Source organism: Podarcis muralis, chromosome 10 (genome assembly GCF_964188315.1).
Source record: "Podarcis muralis chromosome 10, rPodMur119.hap1.1, whole genome shotgun sequence".
NCBI classification, from domain to species: Eukaryota; Metazoa; Chordata; class Lepidosauria; order Squamata; family Lacertidae; genus Podarcis; species Podarcis muralis.
Window position 1 is genome coordinate 69,101,782 of NC_135664.1, and position 12,052 is coordinate 69,113,833.

At 46.5% G+C, this 12,052-nt stretch overlaps 1 protein-coding gene across 1 annotated transcript in view; it reads right to left on the minus strand.

The window, feature by feature from the left end:
* The window catches only part of PLXNA4 (plexin A4), a 598,107-nt gene that overhangs the window by 75,643 nt on the left and 510,412 nt on the right, over positions 1-12,052 (minus strand). The window contains exons 16-17 of the mRNA XM_077935356.1: positions 9,541-9,741; positions 1,261-1,354 (exon numbers count right to left, since the gene is read on the minus strand). Coding sequence (XP_077791482.1) covers positions 1,261-1,354; positions 9,541-9,741 — 295 coding nt within the window. The remainder of the gene's footprint in view (positions 1-1,260; positions 1,355-9,540; positions 9,742-12,052) is intronic.

Here is a 12,052-nt window from a genome sequence, read left to right on the forward strand (position 1 = left end):
GCAATAAAAACTGAGAATGTGAAAGAAAGAAAAAGAAAGAAAGGTATACTACAGCACTATAAAAATTAACAATTACAATTCCATATATACCTATCTAATATATAGATACTGTTATGACCCAAACACACACACACACACACACACACACACACACACGTATATATGTATATATTTAACTTATTATATGTTGTATAAATGGTTCCAAATTTCATTATACTCGTCCAGGCAAAGCCTATGTCTATAAGCAATGCACTCATAAGTACCAAGTGTAGTCATAGCTTCAATCCATTGATTACCGCATTTTTCGCTCTATAGGACGCACTTTTCCCCCTCCCAAAATTAAGGGGAAATGTGTGTGCGTCCGATAGAGCGAATGCAGGCTGCGCGGCTAAACCCAAAGCCAGAACAGGGAGACGGAGTGCTGCGCAGCGCTCTGTCTTGCTGTTCTAGCTTGGGGTTAGCTGCGCAAAGCCTTCGCAAGGCAGTGGGGTGCCTTCACCCCGCTGCCCTGCGGAGGCTACGAAGGCTGCATGAAGGTGGGGGGAAGGCTGCAACGCTCCCCCCCCACCAGCCCCACAAGCTCGGGGGGCAGAGGGAAGGCGGCACGCCGCCTTCGTGCTGCTCCCCGACCTGGTCTTTGGGGCTGGCGGTGGGGGAAAGCAGCAGTCCCCCCCCCCCGCCAGCCCCAAAGAGCAGGTCAAAAGGAACCCAAAGCCTTCGGGTGAACGCACCTTGAATGCACAGAACGCACCTTGTTTTAGAGGGTGAGAACAAGAAATCCCCCCCCCCCTGTTTTCCCCCTCCTATGGTCCGGTGCGTCCTATAGAGCAAAAAATACAGTAAATGGAGCCATAAATTTATCTTCCCAGTGCAGCAATGGCAGCCTTTTGGCCATAGTGGTCACCACGTTTAATGACTTTCAAAGACAAATTCACGGAGTTTAAGCCTATCAATGGCTGCTAGCCATGAAGGCTATGTTCTGTCTCCATCCTTGGAGGCAGCAGTGCTTCTGAATAAAAGTCATTGGGTATCACAAGTGAGGAGATCCCTGTTTGTGGGCTTCTCCCTGGGACATCAGGTTCTTGGCTAACATGATGGTCCCATGGGCACCTGGCTTCCCCACTGTGAGAACAGGATCCTGGACTAGATGGGCCATTGGCCTGATCCAGCAACCAGGTTCTTCTTATGCGATTCAATCCCAGCGTTTTTCTCTCTCTTTTTCGGACAGCTTGTATCTGTTTTATCGACTCTCATACTCACGTTGATGTGCTCTTTCCCACCGTACTTCGCCCGGATCTGAGGGTTCTGGATGAGGTCCAAGTTCGTGCCCCGCACTGTAATGGGTGTATTTCCACTGATGGTGAGATAAAAGGAAAGAGAAGGGGGGAGGAAAATCAGCTGAAATCTCCCAAATCAAGCCTATGGATGCTTACCCAGAATAAAGTCAGAGAATAAATTTCCACAAAGATTAAAATCCACTCCCCTTGGTTTTTGTTTGACCTGGACTTTCACTCCACTGCTCATCCCCCATGAAAGTGGGTTATGTGACGTCATCAGTGACTTTTCGGGGAGTGGGCAAAACTGACATACTTTTGGATGGGTGGGGGTGGGGTCAACTTGGCCAATGGATGCAGCTCGGTTGGTGTGATTTGGAAATGCGGCAAAATTGCACTAACTGCTTAGTCTGTCATCTATCCCTTATTTGGCGGGGAACTCCCTTATCCCAGCGCCGTGTCCCGCTGCTGTCCCTTATTGATGATGTCCCTTAAATTTCCTGGGTTTCAAAGGAAGCAGCTCCTCTTCCTCCCTCCCTGCCAGCCAGAGAGGAGGGAGGCTCCAACTGTGTTGCTTGGCTGCATTGCTCACCCAATAAGGAGTCTAAGAACGACTGGGGAGTGGAGCTTGCATGCCTTGAGCCGATCAAATCGGCAGCGTTGCCTGGGGACTCGCCTTTGCTCAGTGCTTCCCAGCGGAGAGGTGACGGTGGTTTTCCTTGCTGCATCCCCTTTGCCGGGTTGCTGCACTGTGGGAACCACTGCTTGAGGCTTTGTTTGGCTGCTGGCTGGGCTTTCTGCCTTTGGCTCAGAGGGGTTCAGAAGTTGAATATACCTGTGCTGGGAAAATCCCTTATTTTGGCTGCTGATCCCTTATTTTCAAGGCTAAAGGTAAAGGTACCCCTGCCCGTATGGGCCAGTCTTGACAGACTTTAGGGTTGTGTGCTCATCTCACTCTATAGGCCGGGAGCCAGCGCTGTCCGCAGACACTTCCGGGTCACGTGGCCAGCGTGACAAGCTGCATCTGGCGAGCCAGCGCAGCACACGGAACGCCATTTACCTTCTCACTGGTAAGCGGTCCCTATTTATCTACTTGCACCCGGGGGTGCTTTCGAACTGCTAGGTTGGCAGTCACTGGGACCGAGCAACAGGAGCGCACCCCGCCACGGGGATTCGAACCGCCGACCATGCGATCGACAGCCATGAGTTGACCTTCCCCCACGTCTGAATTCTGTTTGGGAAAGGATGCCAGCTGCAGTGGGATGTATGAAACAGCTCAAGGCCAAAGGCCTCTCGCATTTCTTATCCACCTTCTCTTTCTCCAAAAAAAGGTGTGAATGTGCACTTGGGCGGGGGGGGGGGGGGGGAGTATGAAGCCAAGGCTGCTCTCAGCAGCGTGTTGCAAGAACTGAACTGAGATACCGAGTTGGATTAAGCGAATCTCTCTGTATATTTGGATCACATTTTAACCTCTAAGTACTAAGTATTAAGAACTGTACTTAGTACAGTGGTACCTTGGGTTAAGAACTTAATTTGTTCTGGAGGTCTGTTCTTAACCTGAAACTGTTCTTAACCTGAAGCACGACTTAAGCTAATGGGGCCTCCCACAGCCGTGCCGTAGCTACACGATTTCTGTTCTCATCCTGAAGCAAAGTTCTTAACCCTAGGTACTATTTCTGGGTTAGCGGAGTCTGTAACCTGAAGTGTCTGTAACCTGAAACATCTGTAACCCGAGGTACCACTGTAGAATAATCCATGATGGACCCGCATCTCCTAAGTTTGTGTATACAGTGGTACCTCGAGTTACAAATGCTTCAGGTTACAAACTCCGCTAACCTGGAAGATTTACCTCGAGTTGAGAACTTTGCCCCAGGATGAGAATGGAAATCGTGTGCCAGTGGTGCGGTGACAGCAAGAGGTCCCATTAGCAAAAGCATGCCTCTGGTTAAGAACAGTTTCAGGTTAAGAACGAACCTCCAGAACGAATTAAGTTCGTAACTAGAGGTACCACTGTATAGTGTGTTTGACTTGTCTTGAGTCTTGAGGTAATAAACACTTTGAACTGAACTGGGTTTGGAATGAATTTTCCTAACTGTCAACTCTGGAGAGCAAAAAGACTCTGATGATCTGCTAGACTACTCTGCAGGAGCTGCAAATACTGTGCTGGTGCAGCAATAAAATTGCTAGCGCATTTGCAAAGCTAAAGAGGGTCCAGTATGGTTTCAAATTGGATGGGGGGACTGTGGGTTAAGATTTCTGCAAAAAACCAAAAAACAAAAGCTTTCTTCTTTTTCTTCTTCAAAAGAGAGAGAGAGAGAGAGAGAGAGAGAGAGAGAGAGAGTAAGAAAAAAACCCACCTGCCACCTCATCTTTAAAGATAAGCCCTTGCCCCAAACAATCTTTGATCCCCCATTCTGCAAGAAAATATTAATCAAAACTATGAGAATGTTTCCATCCCCCCTTCAGAAAAAATGCAATATACCATCTTTTTTCCAGTGACCTTTTAAAAAGCTTTCTTTGTTAAATAGCACTCTTAAAGAAAACAGAGAAAATCAACCACGTGTGACTTTGCACACAAAGACATCCGTATTCCTCAATACGGTAAGAAATAAAAACAGCCACAATCAGCCCACACCAGTATGAAGTCTCTCCCCTCTCTGCTGCCTTCCAAAAGAGAAGATTCCCTCAAGATGCAGTCCCGGTCAGGCAAACTTGCCTCTGCACTTCTGATGGAGCGTAGCATTCTTCATCAAAGTAAAAGGACTCAATAAGCCTATGCCATATGGCATAAAGTCTGTTCGGTTGCTCCTTGCCTGTCAGCAGCCTTTGGTAAGGAATCAGCCTTTCAGCCACTGCTATAGAGCAGACACTGCAGTATCAAAAGTCCAGATCTAGTCCTTCAAAGTTTCCTCCATTTCTGTGCAACGGACAGGCAAGTTGCTTTTATCAAAAGTCGTCCCATATCCTTAGGTTGGGACGCGGGTGGCGCTGTCAGTTAAACCACAGAGCCTAGGACTTGCAGATAAGAAGGTCGGCAGTTCGAATCCCCGCGACGAGGTGAGCTCCCGTTGCTCTGTCCCAGCTCCTGCTAACCTAGCAGTTTGAAAGCACGTCAAAGTGCAAGTAGATAAATAGTTACCACTCCGGCGGGAAGGTAAACGGCGTTTCCGTGCGCTGTTCTGGTTCGCCAGAAGCGGCTTAGTCATGCTGGCCACATGACCCGGAAGCTGTACACCGACTCCCTCGGCCAATAAAGCGAGATGAGTGCCGCAACCCCAGAGTCGGCCATGACTGGACCTGAAGTCAGGGGTCCCTTTAGCTTTATCCTTAGGTTTGAACGAATGATTTTCACCATCAAGCATGTTTAAAAGAAGGAACTGAGTTGTGAATTCCACCTGCTCATCCAAAATTCTTGACATTTTTACTGTCCATTTTCCATCGATTCAGCACTCCCAGACTGCTAAAGGGTCTGGTGTATTTGATCTGTTGGCATGCAACTCAATATGCCTTTGAAACCATGGTTATTCTTTCCATAGGATTTTAGGCAACCTGCAGGAAGAATTCCAGTTTTCATTTCCGTTTCGCAGCCTGGGATCTCTGCAGTTTGTTTTGCATGAAGTGTTGCCCTCACAGTTGCACTGCATCATGGGCTCTGTCCTTTTACAACTGCCTGAGCAAACCTTGAAGGTGTGCATTTTGCTCACAGTTGCACTGCACCAAGGGCCAAGCGACCACGAGAATGAAGAGGGTCAGCATAGAAAGCCTGGACTCACATGAGACTGCAGGCAACATAAATACGTATTAATGCTTGCTCACATAAGTGTAACCCGCAGGCAGATTTCCACAGCAGCAGGAAGAACATCTGGCTCTTGAGCAGAACCATTGTAGCATCAAAGTATATGAAATTACTTCTTTACCGTTCTTCCCAACTGGGAAGTCCAATAATTTCTGCTTATGATTCCAAACATATTGATGTTCAATTAATCTTAACCTTTCGAACTCTTTGCAATCATTAAAGTGACTAATTGATTTGCAAAAAAAAAAAAAAAAAAAAAAAAAAAAGGACCTGCAAAAAAATGACTTGGTGAGTGGCAGCTTTGGGTAAACTAACCAGTCATATTTTTAACTCCCACATAAAGAAACCAGAAGCATTCTTATTGGGCATTGTAGGAAGTAATATAAATAGAAAGGAATGTAAGCTGTTCTTATATGCAACAACGGCAGCAAGAATGTTATTGGCCCAAAAATGGAAGCAAGAAGAATTACCGACGAAAGAAGAATGGAGGATGAAATTAATGGACTATGCAGAACTGGATAAGCTAACAGGAAAGATCTGAAATCGGCGGCACCAGAAATTCACAGAAGACCGGAGTAAATTTACAGATTATTTGAAAAGTATTTGTGATGACCAGACTACGTCTGTAGGTTTGCAAGACGTTTTGTGAGGAGTATTGGTGGAATTATTGCAAAAATGGATAAGGGGGAGGAGGGTTAGTTAAGATAATTAAAGGTAATAAGAATTTAAGAAATGCATAAGAAGTGGTTAAAACGGTGGATCATCAGAGGTGCTGAGGGAAGTCCAAAAAAAAATAATTGTATAAATGATGAAGTTTTGTGGTATGTATTATAATTCACTGTATTTTTTGCTCTATAAAATGCACCAGACCATAAGACGCATCTAGTTTTTGGAGGAGGAAAACAAGAAAAAAAAATATTCTGAATCTCAGAAGCAAGAACAATAAGAGGGATCACTGCGCAGTGAAAGCAGCAATCCCTCTTGCTGTTCTGGCTTCTGGGATAGCTGCGCAGCCTGCATTCACTCCATAAGTGCACACACATTTCCCCTTACTTTTTAGGAGGGAAAAAGTGAGTCTTATAGAGCAAAAAATATGGTATATGTTAAAATTAATAAAAATTATTATTATTAAAAATATATTTTTAACTCCCACGGGCCTTCCATTTACTTTGGTTTCAGCACAGCTTTAGGAAAGGGGCTGTCGCTCAGTGGTTAAAGCATCTGCTTTGCATGCCAATGGTCCCAGTTTGAATCCCCAGCATCTCCAGTGAGGGCTAAGAGAGAAAAGTGCTTGAAACCTTGGAGAACGGCTGCCAGTCAGTGTATGCAATACTGAGGTGGATGAATTCAGTATAAGGCAGCTCTCTGTGTTCATTTCTAGCCACTGATGTAAGGAGGAGAGAGGCGAGCCCCACTCCTCATTTGTAAAATTATCTTAAAAGGAATACACGAAAGTTTAATGGCCAATTTTTCTCTCCACTGGGCCAGGCTTGGCGAAATTTACATATGTTTCAGCTCCTTCCATGCTCAGGGGGGTGTGAAGGCTGCAGGATGTCTCAGCTCCAATTGGACCAAGCACCAATCTTCATCAACAACCAGTGCAGAACCATTCCCAGGGCAATTATCTATTCCTTACACAGGAGAGCCAGGAAAGGCTATCTTCCCTCCCACCGACCTAAAAGCTCATTTAAAGATATCCTCCGTGCAAGCAGTTCCAAATCTGTTTCACAAAGAAGGGGGTGGGGAGCCAGGCTTTGACTTATAAGGCAAAACTGAGCTGTAGCAGGGAATGCGTGCAAAGATGCAAAACTAGGCTTTTCGTAAAAGCTTTGAATTGGAGTTGGAAAGGTGACTAGAGCTCATTTAGTCCTGCCCAGCTCAGTGCAGGATCTGCAATGCAAGATACAATGACAGCAACCCTGAGGTCCATCTAGAGCAGGGGTCAGCAAACTTTTTCAGCAGAGGGCCGGTCCACTGTCCCTCAGACCTTGGGGGGGGGGGCCGGGCTATATTTTTTGAAGGGGGAAAAAATGAACGAATTCCTATGCCCCACAAATAACCCAGAGGTGCATTTTAAATAAAAGCACACATTCTACTCATGTAAAAACACCAGGCAGGCTCCACAAATAACCCAGAGATACATTTTAAATAAAAGGACACATTCTACTCATGTAAAAACACACTGATTCCCGGACCGTCTGTGGGCCAGATTGAGAAGGCGATTGGGCCGGATCCAGCCCTCGGGCCTTAGTTTGCCTACCCATGATCTAGAGAGTTCGCCCACCTGGCGAGAGAGCCTCTTCCCAGACCACAACCCTCACTGGCCAGCTTCACCCGCCAGATGTTTTTGTCTGATGGGAAGCAGAATCATAAAATTGTAGAGTTGGAAGGAACCTCGAGGGTAATCTAGTCCAGTGTTTCCCAACCTTGTGCCTCCAGCTGTTTTTGGACTACAATTCCCATCATCCCTTGCCACTGGTCTTGCTAGTCAGGGATGATGGGAGTTGTAGTTCAAAAACAGCTGGAGGCACAAGGTTGGGAAACACTGATCTAGTCCAACCACTGCAATGAAGAAATCTCAGCTAAAGCATCCATGACAGATGGCCATCCAACCTCTGCTTAAAAACCTCCAAAGAAAATCCACAACCTCCCAAGGATGTCTATATTCCGCTATCTAACCACTCTTAATGTCAGAAAAAGTTTAATCAGAATCACCTTTCTTGTAACTGGAAGCTATTGGTTCGGGTCTATCCTCCAGAGCAGGAGAAAACAAGCTTGCTGCCTTTTCCATGTGACAGCCCTTAAGATATTTGAAGATGGGTGTCATATCTCCTCTATACCACTATAGCAGTGTGGTGTAGTGGTTCAGTGGACTCGTAATCTGGTGAACTGGGTTTGCTTCCCTGCTCCTCCACATGCAGCTGCTGGGCGACCTTGGGCCAGTCACACTTCTCTGAAGTCTCTCAGCCTCACTCACCTCACAGAGTGTTTATTGTGGGGGAAGAAGGGAAAGGAGATTGTTAGCCACTTTGAGACTCCTTTGTTGTTTAGTCGTTTAGTCATTCGTGACCCCATGGACCAGAGCACGCCAGGCACTCCTGTTTTCCACTGCCTCCTGAGTTTGGTCAAACTTATGTTGGTAGCTTCGAGAACACTGTCCAACCGTCTCGTCCTCTGTCGTCCCCATCTCCTTGTGCCCTCAATCTTTCTCAACATCAGGGTCTTTTCCAGGGAGTCTTCTCTTCTCATGAGGTGGCCAGAGTATTGGAGCCTCAGCTTCAGGATCTGTCCTTCCAGTGAGCACTCAGGGCTGATTTCCTTCAGAATGGATAGGTTGGATCTTCTTGCAGTCCATGGGACTCTCAAGAGTCTCCTCCAGCACCATAATTCAAAAGCATCCATTCTTTGGCGATCAGCCTTCTTTATGGTCCAGCTCTCACTTCCATACATCACTACTGGGAAAACCATGGCTTTAACTATACTGACATTTGTCGGCAAATTGATGTCTCTGCTTTTTAAGATGCTGTCTAGGTTTATCATTGCTTTTCTCCCAAGAAGCAGGCATCTTTTAATTTTGTGGCTGCTGTCACCATCTGCAGTCATCATGGAACCCAAGAAAGTAGACTCCTTGGGGTAGTGAGAAAGCGGGATATCAAATCCACACTCCTCCTCCTCCTCCTCCTCCTCCTCTTCTCCTCTCACTCTCCTCTTTTCCATACTAAACACACCCAGCTCCCTCAACCTTTCCCCACAAAGCTTGGTTTCCAGACCTTTGATTATCTTGATTGCTCTCCTTTGCACAGGTACCAGTTGTCAATATCCTTCTTAAATAGTGGCACCCAGAACAACTGGACACAGTGTTCCAGGTGTGATCTGACCACGGCAGAATAGAATGGTACTATTACTTCCCTTCATCTGGACACTATACTTCTGTTGATGCAGCCTAGAATAGCATTAACTTTTTGGGGTTTTTCTGCTGCATCACACTGTTGACTGTTGTTAAGCTTGTAGTCCACCAAGACCTCCAGATCCTTTTCACATGTTCTACTGGCAAGCCAGGCGTCCCCTATCTTATATTGGTGTATCTGGGGTTCTTTTGCCTAAGTGTGGAACCTGACATTTGTCCCTATTGAAATTCACTTTGTTAGTTATGTGCCTTTGAACTCTGATCATCTCTCTTTCTTTCTTGGATGGAGGACAGAAAGGGGAGTGTGAAAGTGTGCAGAAACTAGCCTGCTGGACAAAAAATGAAATTCGCATTTGTTGCCCTGCCCACTTTCCCCCTGGCTCCACCCACCACAATCATGTGGCCCCTGAAATGCTGCCCGGAAGGAAATGTGGCCCCTAGGCTGTAAAACTTTCCACATCCTTGATCTCAAAGCTCCTAGGATTATTTGGGATAAATTTGACAACAGCTCTTCCAATTGACCTGCCCCTCAAGTTGTGCCACCTTTCTAATGGCGCCATTACCTGACAATACTCCATTCTGGATCGATCTTCACGATGGTTGGGTCCGTCGTATATTCAAACTCCAGCTCCTTGGGTGACTTGGCCTTCTCCAGCTCCTTGTGGAGCCTGGCCTTGTCCACCTTCACAACCACGTCCACTACCATCTTCTCCGAGCTGCTGGTGTAAGCCGTGGTGTTGCAGATAATCCATTCTGCTGTTCTCCTGTCCCCGGAATGAAGAAAAGGAATCTGGTCAAGCAAGGCGGTTCCACGGACAAATCCTTTGGCTACATTTCAGCTTGTGTTTTAGTGGGGGGTAGAAAGATTCTCCAGTGAATAACAGAATGTGTAACTGGCCCTAAAACAGGAGGAGCTAATGAGTCCCCCCCCCTAATATTGGGCTCACCCACACTTTCTCATGCACACACACACTGGTACCTTGGTACTCGAACGGCTTGACTCCCATATAAATCGGCTCCCAAACACTGAAAAACCCGGAAGTACACTAAGTGTTCCGGTTTGAGAACATTTTTTGGAAGCCAAATGTCCAATGCGGCTTCCAATTGGCTGCAGGAAACTCCTGCAGCCAATCAGAAGCCACACCTTGGTTTTCAAACTGTTTTGGGAGCTCAACAGACTCCCAGAATGGATTAAGTTCGAGAACCAAGGTACCACTGTATATATATATATATATATTGAAGGTTTTTAACATATTAAGCACTAAAATCCAAACACATTTATAAAAAGATAATAAAAAGCAATATATCAAAAAAGAAGAAAGGAAAATATAAAATAGAATATTCATGTTCCATACAAAACACACACGATAGATAGATATAGATAGATAAATGGACAGATATATGAAAGGAAAAAAAGAATAGAGAAAAAATAACTAAAAAGACACTTTATCACATTTATGTATATCTATATATCATATCGTTTATCTACACATAGAAAGGCTCACCCACACTTTTCAGACAGAGGTCTGTGCATTTCTGGTCTGTATCCAACCATTTTTGTGTGTGTCCTGTCGCTTTCCCCGGGAAAACCCAAACTTTATTGCTGAGCCGGAGCAAATGGCAATTCAGGTTTTCTGTGGATTGCTGTTTGCTCCAGTTCAGCAGTATAGAGTGCCGTCAGAGTGGGGAGCACTCAGACATGGACCTGGACAGTCCAGACCTGTGCCTAGAAATAGGTATGTGTGAATGAGCCCATTAGGTGTGTGTTTGTTCTTTTGCTTGCAAACTGACATCACCCTGCCCAGAACAAGAAGATGCTCCAGGCAGCCCAGTGACAAAAACAAAAACATAAACATAAACATAGGTAAAGGTAAAGGTACCCCTGCCCGTATGGGCCAGTCTTGCCAGACTCTAGGGTTGTGCGCTCATCTCACTCTATAGGCCGGGAGCCAGTGCTGTCCGCAGACACTTCCGGGTCACGTGGCCATCGTGACATCGCTGCTCTGGCAAGCCAGCGCAGCACACGGAACACCGTTTACCTTCCCGCTAGAAAGCGGTCCCTATTTATCTACTTGCACCCAAAGGTGCTTTCGAACTGCTAGGTTGGCAGGCGCTGGGACCGAACGACAGGAGCGCACCCCGCCGCAGGGATTCGAACTGCCGACCTTTCGATCGCCAAGTCCTAGGTGCTGAGGCTTTAACCCACAGCGCCACCTGCGTCCCTAACATAAACATAAACATAAATATAAATATATTTTATTTATACCCCGCCCTCCCCGGCCAGAGCCGGGCTCAGGGTGGCTAACACGAGTAAAATTACAATAAAAATATAATAAGGGAAGAAAAAAAACCAATTTAAAATACAGGTTAAAATGCAATTTAAAATGCAGCCTCATTTTAAAAGTAGCCCATGGATCAAAGCCATAAGGGAAGGGAAACATAAGGGTCAGACTGAGTCCAAACCGATGGCCAGGCAGAACAGCTCTGTCTTGTGGGCCCTGCGGAAAGATGTCAAGTCCCGCAGGGCCCTAGCCTCTTGTGACAAAGCGTTGCACCAAGTCGGGGCCAGTACTGAAAAGGCCCTGGCCCTAGTTGAGACCAATCTAACCACCTTGTGACTTGGGACCTCCACGTGATGTCATTTGTGGACCTTAAGGTCCTCTGCAGGGCATAACAGGAGAGGCGGTCCCGCAGGTACGTGGGTCCTAGGCTGCATAGGGCTTTAAAAGTCAAAACCAGACCTTAAACCTGACCCTGTACTCCACCGGGAGCCAGTGCAGTTGGTAAAGCACTGGATGAAAGTGATCCCATGACAAGGACCCCGTAAGGAGTCTTGCCGCAGCATTCTGCACCCGCTGGAGTTTCTGGGTCAGCTCCAAGGGCAGCCCCACATAGAGCGAGTTACAATAATCAAGCCTGGAGGTGACCGTCGCATGGATCAATGTCACCAGATAAGAGATGCCTGTTCTAAACTGTCTCCACTGCAGCAATGGGGACAACTCATTGCACTACAGTAGCAGGCCATGCACAATCTTATCGTTCATTCAGTGGCGGAGGAAGGGGGTCCGTTTTGCC